The following is an 18,698-nucleotide window of genomic DNA, read 5'->3' as shown; positions in this document are numbered from 1 at the left end:
CAAAGCCCAAAGGCCCCCCTATATTTAGAGAGAGAGAGAGAGAGAGAGAGAGAGATAGAGACTAATCATTATTGAATTCAATTCTACACTGCGTAATCATTTGCTTTGTTGTTCCCTTCTCTTCCCTTCTCTTCTCTTCTCTGTTTTCTCTTTTGCGAGTACTACTACCACCACTTTATTAGTATTTTACTCATTCCTAATCAACTAATTAATCCTTTTCACTCCCCTCGCTCTCTAATCTCTGTTCTTATGCCACCCAAATTAATACTACAACACTAATCTGTAGAATCACTGAGTCAAATTATCCAACTCGCCGAGTCACGTTCCCCGATCTTCACAGATGTCCAACACACGCTCCCCGACGCGTTCCTCCGAGGACATCGTCGATTCCACGCCGTTTCTCGGCAATACCGGGACCGGCGCTGCCACCGACGAATTCAATTCAGGCCGCCGATTCGTACGGCGGCAGAGCCTCCGACAGGCGGCGAGGTTCCTCCGGCAGGCGAGCGGGAGGAGGATGATGAGAGAGCCGTCGATGGTGGTGCGGGAGACGGCGGCGGAGCAATTGGAGGAGAGGCAGAGCGATTGGGCGTATTCGAAGCCGGTGGTGATCCTCGACATGGTTTGGAACTTCGCGTTCGTCGTGGTGGCGGCGACGGTGTTGTTTCTGAGCAGGAAAGAATCTCCGGAAATGCCTCTGAGGCTGTGGATTATAGGTTACGCTATGCAGTGCGTCCTTCACATGGTTTGCGTTTGCGTTGAGTACAGGAGAAGGAGGAGGATCCAGCGGTCACAGTCTCTGAACGGTGGTGGAGAAGAAAGGGTTGGAAGCAGTGGGAATTTGAGTTCACCTTCGAGGGAGGGCTCTTCGCACTATGTCACATTGGGCCAGTTGGATGAAGACAGTACTAGGTGAATTTCTTCACCTTCTTATTTATTTACTTTTGGTATTGAATATTGAAGCATTTATGGTTTATGTCTTCAGAATTTTGGATCTACATGATAGTTACATGTTGTTAATCTGTTCCGATGCTTGCTATGAATTTTATGTTGTTTTGATATAATTAGGAGTTGTAGGTTTGAGTGAAGTGATTCTGCTTACCTATTCTTGTTTTTTTTATTGAGTTAAGTCTACCATGTATTTTGCTGGTTAAGATTAATCGTAGTTCTGAGCATAAGAGTTGCTTGTCTTAGATTTGAATCTATGCCTCACAAACCAAAGTTGGTTACTATTTCAACCAGTTCTTGTATTTGATATGGCCAGCTTTTGGCAGAATTGAATCCGAGCTGATTCAGGGATATATGCTATGGGACATTTTTGCATTAATTTGAACACGTGAGCTTTAGCTGACGTTAAGCAAATACTAGCTCTGTTAGCAGACAACTCTACCTAAGATTCAATAAACATTGCAAAGAGCCGATGTGGCAGCAGTAATTTACTCTTTAGGATAGTAGAGATAAGAATGGAAGCAGCATGTTCAAGTCAATTTGAAAAATATTGCATGCTCACTGAAAGCCTCTTAAATTGGAATATCTCTAACATCCCTCTCATGTTACTTTGAGTTACTCAAATGATTTGGTAATGTAAGTTGATGGTAAAGAGATGATAGAGAGTGTTATGAGAATAAAAAGGAAGCCCACTGCTTGAGGCTCCTACATGGTGGCGGGGTCTGGAGAAGATAGATATGGCACCTTACCCCGTTGAGTACAGTGGATTTTTTGGGCTTGAAATCCATGGTATTAGGTCACAAGGTACTAACCAAAAGTTAAGTGTGTAAGGACTAGACCAGTGATAGTTTAATTTTTATGACATGAGTACCATCTATTGTGTTACCAACTTACCATGTACGTGTCACTGTTATTTTTCTTGTGTGATGCATTTTTAATTGTTTGTTATTTTTTCTTATCAGTGTTGCAAAGCATTTGGAGTCTGCAAATACGATGTTTTCTTTTATTTGGTGGATTATTGGGTTCTACTGGGTATCAGCTGGTAGTCAATCTTTAGTCGAAGAATCTCCTCTTCTTTACTGGTTTGTGCTCCCTCAGCTTCCGTTGTTCAGCATGTTTATATATCACTATCAAATGTTCTATTTACAATTTACCCTCCTTTTAGCAAGTATACCCTTGTTTACTTATTTTGGTTGAACACTGTTGACAGAATCTTATTGCTTTTCAGGCTATGTATAATCTTCCTTGGTTTTGATGTCTTCTTTGTTGTATTCTGTGTTGCACTGGCATGTATTATTGGTATCGCTGTTTGCTGTTGTCTTCCATGCATCATTGCCCTTCTTTATGCAGTTGCAGACCAGGTATGCATCTGAAATCAGTCATCAAATGTTCTTTTATGTGTTATAGCTGGATGGATTTAGTGTCTCAAGTGCCAATGGAAGTACTATATTCATATTCCCTATAAAATTGGGCTCTGAAATTGCATTTAACATTGAACTATATCAATACATAATTATAGCTAAAAAAAAAAAACCATAATACTAGAATCTTTGTATTTTGTGAAACACAAGAATGAATGCTACGAAACTATATTAATGTTATGGTTGTGTTAACCAGGAGTTATATGTGTGCTGATTTTGACTGATTAGAGAAGTATGAATTTATTTGTTTCATTATTAAAGTTGTTAGAGTTAAATCAGATGTACATACATATTGTATTAACCCGCTGAATGGAACTCATTGTTACAATATAATGTAGCAATATGATGTAAGTGCTAAAATAATGGTTTGCTCCATAGTCCATAGGCTCTCCTTTTGTGCTTGTTACCAATTACCAATTACCAATTCCCAATTTATTTGCAAAACCTCAAGTGACTGTTCTTACTATGGATGTCTATCCCTAAAATTCTGAGGGCTGAAAATGAGTCAAATTATAACATTAGATACTTATAATTTGGAGAGCTACAGGATCTATCTGGAGATAAAAACCAGTTAATGTGAATTGGAGTTTCTTTAACCTTATGTCTTTGTTATTTATCATGAGGTGTTTCTGCACATGAAGTGTTTCTTCAAACTTATTTCCTATGACTTTTTTGGAGATTATGAATGTGTCACTTATTATTGACATCTATATGCAGTCTTGGTACTTCTAAGTTGGTTGCTAGCCTGAATAAATGAAGTTTATTTTAGTTCATATTTATTTTGATTATACATGATAATGCTTTTGTGTAGCCAAGGGCTATTTTGTTTGGAGATATTTGCTGTGATTTATAGTTGCCCTGTACCTTGGTTTCATCTTTGAGTGTGCGTGTGCCCATGCTCACACATGTGGGTAAAAAAGCAGGAAGGAGCATCAAAAGAGGATATTGAGCAGCTATCAAAGTATAAATTTCGGAAAGTTGAAAACAATGAGAAACTTGCTGGAAATACACAAGGACCTGTTGGAGGAGTAATGACCGAATGCCGATCTGACTCACCTAGTGAACATGTTCTTGCTGAGGAGGACGCGGTATTGTTATGAATTTCTGTTATATGCATGTGGACTTTAGTTTTTCTCCCTTTTCCAAGTAATTTTGATATAAGAATGTTGTCCCATGCTGTAGGAATGTTGCATCTGCCTTTCTTCCTATGACGATGGAGTTGAACTAAGACAACTTCCTTGTGGTCACCATTTTCACTGCTCCTGCGTTGATAAATGGCTGTATATCAATGCTACTTGCCCACTCTGCAAGTATAACATCTTGAAAAGTAGCAACCTCGGTCAAGAGGAAGTGTAGAAGATGTTTGCGAAGGTTGTAGCAGCCATGTTTCGTTGAGGAATCCGTATGCTGCCTTGGTTGACAGTCAGCACACTAGGCAGTGCATGTTGATATAATACATTTTGATACAGGCCCTAAACAGTTGGTACTTGCGGCTGCTATTTGGTTGTTATCTTGTAGCGATAGCTGGTTTGATTATTTTAGGTATTGTAACTTTATAACTCGATGTGTATATCAGTGTTATTTGGTTCGTGCCGGTTACAATCATGGCAATTCGGTTTGTTGTTTTCAACTTCATCATTAACACTGAAAATATTATTGTGAAATGAACAGAACGGAGTATAGTCTATAAAATTTTCATTCCTTGGATAGTTTTGATGAATTATTACGTTATATGATTTTTTGACATAGTAGGTATTTGATGAGTTAAATATTTTTTTGTTACGTTGTTGTAATAAGACATAATTAACCCATGGCTCTTCGGTGGGGCGTTTGTGTATCATTAACATATATGATTGCTTTAAACTTTAAAGATGTTATTCCTCCAATCCCCAGCCTATCTGAATGATCTTTATATTTGTAGCATAAAGTGAAAAATCATTGCAAAGTTTATAAGTCAAGCAGGCAGTAGAAAGGCAAAGCCTTTTGGACTGCGCTGTCTAAACAATGTCATAAAAGGATTCTGATTCTACTTAGTTTAGATTAGATTCAGTTGATTGTAAGAAAATATTACTTCAGAATTCGTAGTGACCACAAAATACGAATAAATTGCCACAATAATCTTATATATGGTGCAATTTTCATGTGCATGTATATTAGAATGTTGTATGTTTTAAGAAATCGCGGATCACACGTACGATGGATACATTTGCAACAATAATTTTGTTAAAATCCTAAGTAGGTTATTTAGCCACAAAAAAATTAAATTTTAATCATGTGAAAAAAAAATTTATGAGTTTAATTTTGATGCATGGATAACAAAAACGTTTTATAGAGTCGTCTAATCGTATCCGTTACGTAACCAATATAAAGGATAGTTTTTACTATATGTCGTTATATAATTATAAAATTATTTTACACCATTGATAGTGTATCAAAATTAAATTCTAATTTTATATATAAAAAATTATATTTGGTAAAAAGTTCAATTTTGATGCGTTTTTTTACACAATAGTCCAATCATATCCGAACAAAAATAATAATTATTTTTTATAATATAATATTATATGATTGGATAAACATGTAAAGCTATTTTACACTAACATATAATTAAATTTAATTAAATTTCTTAATAAAAAATTAAAAATCAATGAGAGAATCCATCTCATAATAACAATTCTAAAAAAGCAATGGTGGGCCTCTCAGCCAAAAAAGAGTACCCAGCATTCAAAAAACAGAAAGAGAGATACCAACGGCTAGTTGCAGTTTCTAGCATGGAAAGGAAAAAAGAAAAGCGCAGGCCCCAACGGTCATATTCATATTCATGCTATCTAATCTCCTTTTATAAGTCTCTCACTTTAACCCTAATCGCGTATGAATTTCTTTCTTTCTTCTCTGTACCGTCGCTTCTTAATTTTCTCTCTCACACTCTCTTTCCGCTCTCTTTTTGCGTTAATCCCCTAAGTTTCGAACTTTGTTTTTCTTCTCGAGTCAATTCCAATGGAGACACCATCATCCGCAAGAAGAGTCACAAGATCACAGACCTTGGCTTCTTCCAACGGCAACAACATTCCTCTTTCAAGTGACTAGTTCTATTTCTTTCCTCTCTTCTTTTCCTCCAACAATGCTAAATAAATAATAAACAAAGAAAGATCAAAATTTTCTTCCACTTAAATCAACCCATTTCGTTACTTCCATATGGGATAACATCAATTTTAATTCTTTTTGCTCATTGCATCAGGAAAAATGGAGGATTCTGAAAAGAGCATGTCAAAATCAAGGCAAAGAAGTACACAAAAGCAGCAAGATCGATCAGCGCTGATCGACATAACAAACGATTCTCCGATCGTGGGGTTGGCGAATGGGGGAAGTCTGGAGACCCCCTTGGGTGGGAAGCAGAGGGGAAGCAGCAGCAGGGTGAAGAAGACGCCGGGTTCCGGCGAGGCGCTGCTAAGGGGTCAGGTGAAGACGCTGTTGCAGAAGGTTGAAGAAGAAGCTGTGCTTTCCAAACTCTCACTTGAAAGCCGTCCTTTTCTTCAACTAGTGACTTCTCCAATGGGACTTCTTGCTCCAACCCCTGCAAACACCCCACAAATCCCGAATCTTTCGGGTTCTTTTGACACTGGTTTGGTTTCTGTCACACCTTCTCCCATTGTCCAAGAGCAGTTGATTTCTCAGGTTCGTTTTCAATTTTATGGTTTGACAGGATTCAGTTAAGCTGAATATAAATTTAATAACTTTTGTTGTTAGTTTGATTAGTTCATATTTGTTGTTTGTGGTGGCAGGTGGTGAATCATATATTTGAGGGGAAGAATGAAGAGAACTCGGAATCTGAAAAGAGTTTGATAACAAGGTCATTGCTTCTTGATTTCTCTGAAAAATCTGAGATATCCGAAGAATGCTGCTCTGAGCTGAGTGAAGTGATGCAAGGAAGTGTGGATAGTAGCTGCAACACACAGAAGACCATTTCAGAGGACGACGATGCTTCAGTTTGGTCGATACAGGTGAATGCAAGCACCCGTGATGAAGAAGATGAGGAGGAGGAAGTAGCGGAAGAAGAGGAGGAGGAGGATTACTATGAGGATGTGGAAGAAGAAGGAGGATATGATGTTGATGAACTGTGTGAAGGCTTGAACAAGATAAGCATGAATGAAGGTAGCACATATGCAGGGAAGCACATAAGATTTGTATACAACAGTGATGACGAGCTCATCAAAGAAGAAGAAGAGGAAGGAGGAAACAGTTCTTCTTCTTCTTCGTCGTCTTCGCCAAACGTGATGCATTTGAAAGGATTGCCAACCCCAAAAGGAAAGCATCTACGCTTTTCGGAGGAAGAATAGGATGAGAATTTCTGCGGGTTGTCTCTTTTAATATCCCTTTTGTTTTTTGTTCCTTTGGCTGGATTGGAGTACATCTGACTTGCTTTGTCAATTGAAACCAGTTAGCGACCACAATTGGTGTGGTCAAATACCACAATAAAATAGTTTCCTTTATTTTAATATTTTTACTAAATCATTTTCTATGGAATTATTCTTTATCATGTTACAATTAAAATTGTCTTGTAATCAAAACGCAGCTTAAAATTTAAAATACGAAATACGTAGTATAAAAAATGTGCCTATTATTTGTACACTTAATTAACTATTAAAATCGACTACTAATTTTAATATACATGTAGTATAATTGTAAATCCTAATAATATAAAAAATCTTAATTCAAAGTTTTTCTTTAGCTAAAAAATTAAAATGCAAAATCTTTTGATATAAATTCGAAGTATAAAAAATTGGATCCAAGTAATTTGAATCGGAAAGCTAGTTTGAGGAAATAAAAAGCTTGAACCTACATTAGTTTTTCTTTAGGTGATTGTGACATAAAATATCATCTTCTACTTAGGCTTGGTTTTAGGAAAACTTTTAAAGTGTGTCATTTTCTACTTAGGCTTGGTTTGATAAAATTTTTTAAAAAAATGTTTGTACCAACCGCAATTTTTGTTGTATTTATTAAAAATTATTTTTAATTTTATTTATCAAACATAAATATACTACTACTTTTAAAAATCATCTTTTAAAAATTAACTTTTACAAGCTACTCTTAAAAAATAAAATTTTTACAAACTAAGCCTTAAAGCCTTACTTTTAAAAGGGATTTACTTTTCTCTATCCCACGCTGTACAAAAAATCTTCGAAATTCATTGAAGCTTGCACATAATGATCCATTTGATTGACCGTTTGTTCTAGTTTCGTATACACAAAACACGATAAAATTAGCCGCTACTGTGTCAGCCTCATCTACACTGATCAAAGTGACCCAAGTATAGTTTGAATCAGAATGCAATTAAGGAAATAAAAAATAATTTAATTTAAACAAATTCTACATATAAATTAGTTTTTCATCAGATTTGAAGCCTCTTCTCGATTCTACTCGATCCCATGAGGAATTTACTTTCGGCTCCTACGCCGTATACAATTATAGAAAAGACTTCAGTATCTGTGTCACCCTCATATACACTGATCAAAGTGACCCAAGTTATTTACACCTTGGTTCCCAATGATAAGTTTTATCGCTCGATAAACCTAATAGTCTAATATCGACACGTATTTACAAGAGACTAGTTTTGGATCTTAGAACCAGGGATGCCACGTTGGATCCATCATGCACAAGTTCCTTGGGTTTAAGGCAGCCTCAACCAACTCAGTAACACCCCTCTGCACAGGTTGGGGTGGCTCCATGGCATTTTCCTCCTGCATACGACACAATCAGTAGTGCTCCAGTTTTAAATAGCAGAAAAAATAAAGGAAAGGAACACCAATGACAGAAATTAAGGAGGCAGCTGAATAAAAATATGAACAGAAAGAGCAACATTAAAAAATTTGTTTAGTTGCTCACCTCTTCAGAGTAGTTCTGTGGGGCTATCCCCTTAATCCTTTCTACAACATGCTCCACATTTGTGATAACCTTCTGTTTGAAGTCAACGGGACTCATTGTTCCACCAGCCATGGGGGCCATGGGCATCCCAAGCGGCCTTCTCCAAGACCATGACAATAGCTCATCGCGGAAAAACATTGCAAGATGATGCCACAGATGTTGACTTTGCTGCATCGGGAAAAACACCAAAAGACATATCAATGGGAAGCCTTGGATGGAATAAATAATTAAAAGAAACAATATCGATAAAAATGTTTTAAATTTTTTTTTTTGGTTTCCCCAGTATATTTCAACCCAACAGGTCAAAGACTCGGAGATCCATTTAAGGGTTTGTTATTGGCCAATGGATTGCTGCATACACACAGTGGGATTCGAACTCCTAACACTTTCTTAAGCGGACTAGTGGGCTAACCGCAAGACGTGGTTAAAAATGTTTTAAGTTGATAGGTGTGTCTGGTGTGCAAGTAATTTTACTTAATTCTTACTTTAGGTGATGCCACGGCCTGTGCTGCTGCACACATTGAAGATACAATAAGACCTTCTACTCCATGGGAGAAAAATGCTTGCATATTCCTTGTTAACCTGAATGGGACTGGCTCATTGAACTCAATCAGTCCATTTACATCATACGCAGGGTGAAAATCAGTTTGAAATATTTTTCCAGTATTCTTTGCGAACAAAATCTTGTTAGGGGATCTTCCACCAATTTGTAGCATATAAGACATGAAACTTGAAAGGGCCAACTGGATGGCGAATTGCTTCTTGAAAGCCCACATATGGTTGCCACTTGGCAGAGTTTTGTACATATACTGTGAAAAGATGTTGTCAGTAACAAGATTTTTTGTTATTTCATTATAGGCTTGCAGGCGTAGATCAACAACAGCTTCTGGTGATATTTGCCCAGATATAGCCTGGTTCAACTGCTCCTTGAAGTAGGTAATTGGATGATCTGCCTCGCGATCATTCCTTGCACAATGATTCTCATAGACCTCAAGGAAAGTACTATACATCAGATCATCTTCAACCATGCGAACCTGCCCATGCATCATTTCAAGGATTAGTGGTAGGTAGAGGTTTCCATCTGCACTCTTGGTAGTCTAATTCCAGTTAAGGCTATATGGGTCCATCCCACAAAACAGAAGAAAAAATTACATAATCATAATCTAACCTGGGACCAAACAGGAATAATTATTGGTGTATTAATGCCTATGTGACGGCGTCTGGATTCCTTGTGCTTCTCAAACATTTGGTTCATCACACGGAAAAGCTGCAATATGCGCTCATCACTTCTGGCATTGGGAGTCAGAGATGTCTGAACGATAAAATGACGCTGGGAACCATCAGAGCCAATTAAAGTCAAACGCCGGAAACTGCTCCCGTGCCTTCTCACAATTGGAATATCTGCTGCAACCCTGTCCAACTTCACAGTATGATCTGGTGCAATCTCCTGAACAATAATAAAGAATTTAGAATCAGCAATAGGAAGCACCAAAATTGCCCGACCTTTAGCAAACAATATATATAAAATAGAAAATTAATATACTAGTAAGAAACAAAAGTTTAGCAGCGTCAAACAAAATCAACTCAAGTGTCACCTGATCAATGAAATACTGCCCAGGTACTTCCACATCAATGACATGGAAGTCCCGCAACACCCTGCTTTCTTCTTCTAACTTCAAAACTGCTGGAAACCTGTCCTCCACATTACTTTGTAGAACATTTTTCCAGTGCTTCAACCGCTCAGTCAGTTGAGAGAGGGTACATGGGAAAGTGGCTGTGCTTTCTGGGTCAAGGTCACGTTCAAAATCCTGTTTATACTCCCTCACAAAATCGACATGCTTATTTACAGCATCTGCAGAAAAGCAAGCCCTACAAACGCCTGAGAGCTCCTTCTTGAGAGATTGAGGAACTTCAGCAGTTGTAGCAGTTGGATATTTGTAGCAGCGATGGAGCAAAGCATTAACTACCGCCAAAAGTCTCTCCTCAGGGAGAGTGACAAACCTTGAGCCAATTTCTGTTAGTAGGATCTGAAAAATGAATAGTTTGTCATATATCATTCAATTAAATTCTAGTATATGAAACACAGCAGATCTGATCCCTAGATGAATTGATGTAAGCCAGACATATAGATATACACATTCTTCAAAGCAAAGAATTAGAAAACATTGCTTCTTGCAAACAAAAGAAGAGATGAGCTACGAGAAGTCGAGAAGTACAAAAAGGTACAAGTTTTGCTACATATCGAAGTCTTTTATTTATTTAACACTGGTGCCATAATACAATATGGTACAAGTCATCCCTCCTCCACTACTTTAATTCATAAGTCCATCTCTTAGAAATTAAGTGGGTCTAACTCACTTCAAAAGCCAGTTTTAAGAGTTGTCTCACACTTATAAATTCTCTAGAGACTATATCTTTGAAAGTTGTGGGACTGGTAAACACCTTCACACCCAGGGATGATCATCTGAAGTGTGAAATTTGATTGCAGGAATGAACATCTACCGGATGGCCCAACAACATTGGATCGATTATGCTCTGATACCATCTTAGAAATTAAGTGTGCCTAACCCACCCAAATGCTAACTTTAAAGGTGACGATGTCTCACATTTATAAACTCTCTAGAGACTACATCTTTAAAAGATGTGAGACTTGTACTACCGTCAAACACTTAACATATAAGTTTTATTATATATCTAACTCCTTTTGCCTAGAACAATATGTCTTTCATGTCCAATCACCACTGAATCAAAGGTCCATTTAACAAGCAAAATGTACAACTATTGAAATACTATTATTGCAAGCATGATTTGTTTCTGAGGCACAAGAGCAGCCTAATGCATGCAGACTCATAAGTATAGGGATTAGGGAAGGTGAGGGTGTATGCATTTACTGTGAAGCAACGTAAAAACACTGAATAAATATCACCTCAAGTTCACTAGCCAAATTAGCATGCTTGCTCCTAAGAGCCTCCATTATGTCTTTTGCAGCATCAAAAGCACTGGCAGCAGATGCCACAAAACCTAAAGCACCAGCACGCCTTAACGTATTCTGCCCAGCTTCATTGAGGTTTGCAGAACCTTGCTGCAGTGGTTGGTCATTACCATTATGCATGCTGCTTTCTGCACTTGTAGACCTTTCAGCTTCTTGCCCATGTGAGTTTCCACCATCATGGGATCCAATTCCACCAGCAGATTGAGAGCCTTGGTGAACTTGAACGTCAGATGACAAGGTGGTACCACCCGGACCTTGTACTCTTGTGCTACCATCGGCCAACCCACCTAGAGAGCCTCCACTAGAACCAGATACACTTTGTTGGGCTCTTTGCTGAACCATTGCTAATCTACCCAGTTCAGATTTATTGGCAACATCACGCCGCTCCAATAAATATGTCCGCAGCCAGTAATATAGAGCCTAAAATTGAGAACAGCAAGTTGAGATTATTTTTAAGATATACGAATTTGCAATTAACATATGCAAGTAACAGTTACCTGAGGATACAAGGTTGCAATCTTCAGAAGAACAAGTTTACAATGTGGGGCTTCTGTCCTCTGAAGGGAGAGCAAAAGCTGTGGAATCCAAGAGAGCCAAACCCAATGAGGTACTTGGTCAAAGAACTTATCAAATGACCTTCCAACAGGCTCGTTAGCAGTGTCAAAGCTAAGAAGATAAAGCACGCGAGCCAGATGGCTTCTTGAATTAGACACACCAAATTTTACACCTTGTAAGAAGCAACTAACAGCATATTCCAACCAGATCTCATCATGAGTTTCTCTGTAAGCCTATTTAAAGAAGATGACAGATAAGTAATAAAGCTCAAATTAGGAATAATTGAAATGAACGAGAATCGAAAGTAGATAAGAGTGATTACAATATCACAATAGTTTCCCCAGCTTATCCATCCCTTAGGCAAGTTCTTAAAAAGACTAATGGCGTTTGAATAAGCAAGATTAGCATCTTCAGAGTCATTCAATTTCAACAAGAAATCCCCTTTCAGACGGAAAATTTCTGCCTTGTGCTTTGCTGGAAAATATTCCAGATTAGTGCTGTTGATCAGATTAAGACCACTTGTAAGTTCCCCCTTTGTTTCTAAGTATGCCTTTGCCTGCTCTGTTATCTTAACAAAGGCTTCCTGAAAATACATCAAAAACAGTCATTCAGATAACATCTTATATCAGTTCAACATAATTCAGATTTCACTGTTGTTAACAAAGGACATGTAATCAGCAAACAGAACAGGCAACCTAAAACAGAACACAATTTATCAAAGATTGTCCACATGATTGATGTGTGTTACGTCGTGCTAGAGACTAGGCTTAAGACAGAATGAGGAAAAACCTAGGAGCGGCCATACTAAATTCTCAGAATTTACATAATGTAATAACCACACAAGGAAAGAAAACTATAATAATTCCATGAATAGACACTAATATAAAGGCAAAAGATAAATAAATCTCTTTGAATCTACAAGAAATAAATACTAGGTATCATACCTGCACTTCCATGGTTGAATGACCATATAATTTTTCAAGTATGGTGACACAAACATCAAACAGGCCTTGCTTACGAGCAATGTGAGCAAGCCTATTGACAGTCCATGCTTTGTCACGGTAGCCAAGATGATGAAGTGTCGAATTCGTGGAACCAAAATCTTTGAAAGCTTCTATCACAGAATTATACATTTCATTTCTCCACTGCAGCAAATCATACCAAACAGACATGTTATCCCATTTATTTGGAGTTCTAAGTCTCCAAGTCTCAAGAATGTCCTTCAGATCAGCATAAATATTTCCTTGCACACCAACAACAGAATTTCCTCCAGAGTGTTTATTTCCATTGGAAATGTCCATTATAATCCTAGCTGACTCTTGAACTTCAACTATTTGTTGGAATTGCTGCAGAAGGGGGATTCGGGAATGAACAGACATTTCAGGCAGCTGCCACCATTGTTCCAGTGCAAGATCGACACCCTTACCCACCATGTTCTCCGCATCCCCCACACCATTTGTACTTTTGTCATGAAGTGTAAAGTATGCTTGAATCAAACGAAGTTTAGGTGTTTCTTCCACTTGAGCTTTTGGCATGACATGCTCCTTCATATATGTCCAATCAGGCAATTTCCAGAGACTGTCCAGCAGAATTTCATAGTTCTCAACACTCTTACCAAACTCTGCCAGAGCATCCCATTGACTGAGTTGACTAGCACAGTATAACCATTGCTCTTCCCAAAGACACATCTCAGCCTTTGGCACAGTGTTGTTATATGTTCCTTGAGTTGCCTTCATCATAGCCTGAAAAAAGAGACTTTGAGCTCGCTGCCAGTAACCATGTTGAACAAGGGAAAGCCCAGCCCTGGTTTCTGCAGTCAGTGACCTCTTCTTCCATAGCCCACATCGCATATCATCTTCATTTAGCAATCGATAGAGCTCAGCCAGAGACTCGGAGCATTTGGATTCATTTGGGAACAACATAACATGGCTTTCCAGCAAAGCCAGTGCAATGTGCCATGCATTATAAGTTTTTCCAATATATTTGATGAGCTCGCTTGGCATTCTGGGTTGAGGATGGCTCAACTGAAGCCCTTCTAACAGAGCTTGCACTACATTTGGTCTGCTGGCCTGCTGCCTCTTGTGGTAATCTTTAGACAAAAGAGCAATCATCGGTTTAGCAAGTGCTACCTGTTCATCTTTATGTAATGTAACCCAAACAATTGGAAATACCAAAACCCACAAATGATACGCAACATTAGCATCTGTATGGGCTAGCTCTCTCAGTGGAATTAACAGATCAGCCACCTGGAAAATTTGTTATCAATGTGTAAGCCAAAATGAACACATTTGCTACTATCTGTCACCGAAGTTAGGACCATAGCAAAACAGTAAGGGGACATAGCACTTTGACAATTTGAAAAATGGAGAAACAAAAGACCACCATTTAATAATTATTAATATTAATATACTGAGAAGTCCATCCACTGCCACATAATACAAGTTAACATAATATGCAAAAAAAGTACTTGCATACAAGTCAACGAACCTCAGTTCATTTACCTGGAGTTTGCTCATGCTGTTAAGAAACTGCGCATGCTTATTCACAAGGGCCTCAAACGTTAGTGGAGCATCCTCTGTTCCTTCAGAAACATCACTGACCTTGTGCTGCATCCCAGATGATTCCAAAGGAGTGCTTGAAACCAAAAGTGGTTGAACCCTGGCAGAATTTGGAGCTAGTGTTATAGGTTTATCCTCAACCAATATTGCCAAGAGCAGATCAAGGCCTTGTTTGAGCCAAAAGACATCACTTAGAGCTGTCCAGTCCTGAACTTGGATAATGAATTGAAGCCTAGTGAAAAGACTCTTCCCAAGGGATTCATGATAGAGAGAGAAAAATTTCATCCTAATTTCAGGATCCTTAGCTCGTAAACCAAGCATAAACTGCCTTTCGACCTTTTGGAAAACCTCTTGACGCACATGTGTAGGGTATCTGAAAGTCAATATAAATATAAGTAATTACAGAATGGAACCCAATGCATAGGAAAGAATAATCAAAGATGCATTACTTACTTATTTATATCTGCACAAATCCCATAAAGAAGTTCAAGATATTTCCGGTCCCATTCTTCCAGAGCAACTGGAGAGAAGTTCTGCTTATCAACTTGTGAAAGCTTCTGCAGAAAAGCAATTATCTCCTTGAGATTCAGAAAGGCACTTGACATCATTGAAGTTCCTTGTTTGCAGAAGTCTTCTTCAATCCACCCTTTAATCACATCAAGTATGCAAAGGAGTACACTAGCATCAATACCCTTCTCTGAGAGCAAAGCATTTAATATTTGAGACACAGATCGCTTGCACTCAGGAACAACCATCACCCTTTCAGTGATTAGTTTTAAGATTGACTTAAGATTTGAAATAACGGCTCCTACATCAGCTCCTTGACGAGAGGATGTGACCGCAGAATCTGGATCTGTTCTCTGGCCCTAATTATGTTGGACAAAATTCTTATTTAAAAGAAACCTTCAAGTTTTATTTAAAGCGTGTCTAATGCAGAAAATAAGAACTGGCACATATAAAAGATAAAAACAATATGAACAAAACAAATACTTCCAATCACCACTGATTCCTTTGTTTTCAATTTCATTTTCACATTGATTGAAATTGTATATTTTGCCTAAGATTGGAAAGAAATCATGAAACAAGAGAATTTACTAACACAATAAAGAGAATAAACCAACGTACCTGTCTCAAATGAGAACCTGCTGTTGACCCCATATCACGCTGCAGCCGCTGAAGAATACGAACTAGAAATGAAGGATCAATAAAGTTTCTTTGTACCTCTGTCAAAGTTTTTAGGACAAGCAACAGGAAACTAATTGAACTAGCATTATTATCATCACTAGATGTTTGAGGAGCTGTAACAGTGGTGACATGTTTCTGTATCAAATCATCAAGCTTCTGGTACAACAACTTAACATCAGCAGGCGTTGTGGCTGCTTCCTGAGGAAACGCAACGAAGATCATCTTCAACAGGGAGCAAAAAGACTTGCCGGCATCTAAAAGTTTGTGCTTGAAACATGGTTCAAGAATCTGGAGGAACGACAATTTCATTACTATATCCAGCAAACTATTTCGTAAATCGGTAATAAACAAATAAAATTTGACCTACTTGAGAAATCTGGTTAATGTTGTTTCTTATGAACAAGTGAGGCTGTTTCTCCAAAACTTTGTTCATGACATCCAAACCCTGTGCCAGTGCCGTGGAAGGGTCCTTTGCCTGGGATGGCTGAATACTGCTTAGCAACTTTTCCAAATAATTGAATTTTACATTTGCATTTGGCCACACTTCTAATGCCTGTGACAAAAGCTCCAAAGCTTGTTTGTACATTGCACTTGCTTCTTTGTCCTTAGGCTCAATGACCAAGGCAACCTAAAAAGTCAGATTCAGAATCATCATAAACTCAGAAGAAAGTGGATTGAAAAGTGACACTTCAATATAGGATTGTTTAACTGTTCAATAACTAACTTTTGGCTCAAAACTTTAAGAACAGGTCTAAATCTCTTTTGTCTCAGGTTATCCTTTGAACAATTAATGTATTATAATGGCAGGAAGAGCCACATAAACCATGTAATAAGACAAAATAGAAGAAAGAAACCAGTGAATACAAGTATTGGATATAGCCTTAGGCTTAGTTTGGTAAAGCTTTTTCAAGAGGTGCTTGTGCTTTTAAAAAGCATAAGCACCTCATTTTGCATTTGGTAAATCAAAAAGTCCAAGTGCTTGTGCTTGCAGCTTTTAAAAGTTAGGGGTGCTTTTGAAAGCACCTAAGCGGGAGCTTTTCAAAGTTAGCTTGTACTTATCAAATTTTATTTATTTTCCCGCACATATTTTCCGCTATTATATTGCAATTGAAATTCTCATATATTTCTAACTTTTCATCCTAGCCTTCACAAATTCTAACACAATCTTCATATATTTTTTATTTTTCAACCTAATCTTCACAAATTTCAACACAAATACATCTCTATCACATATTAGGTATGAACTTCTATCTATTTATATTATTTTTTTGTGCGTTGTTTTTGTATTTTTTCATTAGATCTATGATGTTTGTTTGTTTTTTATCTGTTCTTTGAAATGTGAAGAGGTTGATTTGGTTTATGAAAACCAATCATAAAATTTTCCTTGCATGAACATAGTCAAAATTATAATAACATGTATATACATATGTAAATATAGATATATAATAATAAGAGTAGTTTACACTTGCGGTACATAGCCGGTCCCAAGCCCGGATAAAGGAGGAGGGTTGTGTTAGGTCTTCGGCAACCAACGTAAAAATATAGCCGAACCCCCCATGACATGAATCAAAGACATTATTGCGCTAAAGCTAGGTCGTTACCCGGAAGTAACGCGCCGTATGGCTCGAGTACGGTGTCAAAGCAAGAGCCGCTGCATCGGTGCCCGGATGTAGTGTTAAATGAGCAAGGGTTCTCGCGTTTTCGTGAACGGACGAGGGTAAATAAGCTAGTTCACAAAGGAAAAGGTAAAGGTCGAAGCGACAAAAGGTTGAGATTTGGGACATGGAACATAGGCACTCTAACAGGAAAGTCCATGGAGGTGGTGGATACCATGATAAGGAGGAAGATTAACATTATGTGCCTACAAGAAACGAAATGGGTTGGTGCAAAGGCTAGGGAGTTGGATTCTTCTGGTTTCAAACTTTGGTATACAGGAAAGGTGAAGAATAGGAATGAGGTTGGAATAATTGTGGATAAGCAGTGGAAGAAGGACGTAGTTGATGTCAAGAGGGTGGGAGATCGGATCATCTCTATCAAACTTGTGGTGGAGGGAGGTGCTTTTCATGTGATTAGCGCCTATGCACCGCAAGTGGGTTCGGACGAACAACACAAGATAAGGTTTTGGGAGGATCTAGAGAGTTTAGTTCAAGGCATATCTTTGGGAGATAAGATTTTCTTAGGAGGAGATTTAAATGGCCATGTTGGGAGAGAAGTGACTGGATATGGGAGTATTCACGGAGGCCATGGTTTCGGGGTGATCAATACCGAGGGTAAAACTATTTTGGACTTTTCCTCAACTTTTGATCTTCTCATCGCAAATACATGTTTTAAAAAGAGAGACGAACATCTTATAACCTATAAGAGTGGCATGACAAGCTCTCAAATCGACTTCTTCTCGTTGAGGAGAGTCGACCGAAAATTTTGCATTAACTGTAAAATTATCCCGGGAGAGAGTTTGACAACACAACATAGGGTGCTCGTCATGGATTTTCGCGTTGAGCAAAAGTTGAGGAAAACAGAAGTTATTAGAAGAACAGCAAAAGAAAGTTTTGGTGAATCTAAAGGAATAGGACCAAGAGACAAGGAGTCCTGGTGGTGGAATGCGAGTATACAAGAAAAGATAAAGATAAAAAGAGAATGCTTTAAGGAGTGGTCTTTATGCCGCAATGCAGATAACTGGGAAAAATATAAGGCGGCTAAGAAAGAGACAAAAGTGGCTGTAAGTGAAGCAAGAACAAGAGCATATGAGGGTCTCTACCAGTCTTTGGGCACGAAAGAAGGAGAAAAATGTATATATAGAATTGCAAAGAGCCAGGAAAGAAGAACGAGAGATTTGGATCAGGTTAAGTGCATAAAGGATAAAGATGGAGAGGTGCTGGCTCAAAAGGAGAAGATTAATGAAAGGTGGAAGAGCTAATTCTACGAGTTATTTAATGAAGGATAGAAGACTCTTTCGAGCCTTGGTCGGTTATGCACAAGGGAAGAAGATCAAAACTTTGACTACTATCGAAGGATTCGAGACTTCGAGGTAAAAGGGGCTCTAAAGCAGATGAAAAATGGCAGGGCAGTAGGACCTGATAATATCCCGATTGAGGTTTGGAAGGGTCTTGGAGGAAA

At 38.2% G+C, this 18,698-nt stretch overlaps 3 protein-coding genes across 3 annotated transcripts in view; 2 read left to right on the top strand and 1 right to left on the bottom strand.

Annotated features, from left to right (window-relative positions):
* The first annotated feature begins 59 nt into the window (after positions 1-59).
* Positions 60-4,089, top strand: LOC107488087 (E3 ubiquitin-protein ligase At1g12760). The gene is made up of 5 exons (XM_016108781.3): positions 60-912; positions 1,911-2,030; positions 2,177-2,309; positions 3,293-3,457; positions 3,552-4,089. The coding sequence occupies exons 1-5, from the start codon at positions 341-343 to the stop codon at positions 3,723-3,725; spliced, it is 1,164 nt and encodes a 387-aa protein (XP_015964267.1). The 5' UTR covers positions 60-340; the 3' UTR covers positions 3,726-4,089.
* Positions 4,090-5,241: 1,152 nt separating this feature from the next.
* Positions 5,242-6,865, top strand: LOC107488088 (uncharacterized). Its single transcript, XM_016108782.3, has 3 exons — positions 5,242-5,448; positions 5,608-6,044; positions 6,152-6,865. The coding sequence occupies exons 1-3, from the start codon at positions 5,367-5,369 to the stop codon at positions 6,704-6,706; spliced, it is 1,074 nt and encodes a 357-aa protein (XP_015964268.1). The 5' UTR covers positions 5,242-5,366; the 3' UTR covers positions 6,707-6,865.
* An 835-nt stretch (positions 6,866-7,700) lies between these two features.
* The window catches only part of LOC107488089 (uncharacterized), a 26,081-nt gene continuing 15,083 nt past the window's right edge, over positions 7,701-18,698 (bottom strand). The window contains exons 23-35 of the mRNA XM_016108783.3: positions 15,949-16,209; positions 15,522-15,869; positions 14,850-15,262; positions 14,340-14,769; positions 12,783-14,084; positions 12,161-12,421; positions 11,781-12,071; positions 11,218-11,703; positions 9,887-10,318; positions 9,460-9,738; positions 8,777-9,325; positions 8,253-8,459; positions 7,701-8,107 (exon numbers count right to left, since the gene is read on the bottom strand). Of these exons, the coding sequence (XP_015964269.1) occupies positions 7,988-8,107; positions 8,253-8,459; positions 8,777-9,325; positions 9,460-9,738; positions 9,887-10,318; positions 11,218-11,703; positions 11,781-12,071; positions 12,161-12,421; positions 12,783-14,084; positions 14,340-14,769; positions 14,850-15,262; positions 15,522-15,869; positions 15,949-16,209 (5,379 nt within the window). The 3' untranslated portion in view covers positions 7,701-7,987. The remainder of the gene's footprint in view (positions 8,108-8,252; positions 8,460-8,776; positions 9,326-9,459; positions 9,739-9,886; positions 10,319-11,217; positions 11,704-11,780; positions 12,072-12,160; positions 12,422-12,782; positions 14,085-14,339; positions 14,770-14,849; positions 15,263-15,521; positions 15,870-15,948; positions 16,210-18,698) is intronic.

This window comes from Arachis duranensis, chromosome 5 (assembly GCF_000817695.3).
Source record: "Arachis duranensis cultivar V14167 chromosome 5, aradu.V14167.gnm2.J7QH, whole genome shotgun sequence".
NCBI classification, from domain to species: domain Eukaryota; kingdom Viridiplantae; phylum Streptophyta; class Magnoliopsida; order Fabales; family Fabaceae; genus Arachis; species Arachis duranensis.
The sequence above is the reverse complement of the archived record's forward strand: the minus strand, read 5'-3'. Positions and strand labels throughout refer to the sequence as shown.

Excerpts from the sequence above, each read along its gene's own strand:
- LOC107488087 (XM_016108781.3), top strand. The coding sequence starts at position 341 with ATGTCCAACACACGCTCCCCGACGCGTTCCTCCGAGGACATCGTCGAT. Across the intron at positions 913-1,910 it reads TTGGATGAAGACAGTACTAG|TGTTGCAAAGCATTTGGAGT; the intron begins GTGAATTTCTTC and ends TTTTCTTATCAG. Across the intron at positions 3,458-3,551 it reads TTCTTGCTGAGGAGGACGCG|GAATGTTGCATCTGCCTTTC; the intron begins GTATTGTTATGA and ends CCCATGCTGTAG.
- LOC107488088 (XM_016108782.3), top strand. The coding sequence starts at position 5,367 with ATGGAGACACCATCATCCGCAAGAAGAGTCACAAGATCACAGACCTTG. Across the intron at positions 5,449-5,607 it reads CAACAACATTCCTCTTTCAA|GAAAAATGGAGGATTCTGAA; the intron begins GTGACTAGTTCT and ends TCATTGCATCAG. Across the intron at positions 6,045-6,151 it reads AAGAGCAGTTGATTTCTCAG|GTGGTGAATCATATATTTGA; the intron begins GTTCGTTTTCAA and ends TTGTGGTGGCAG.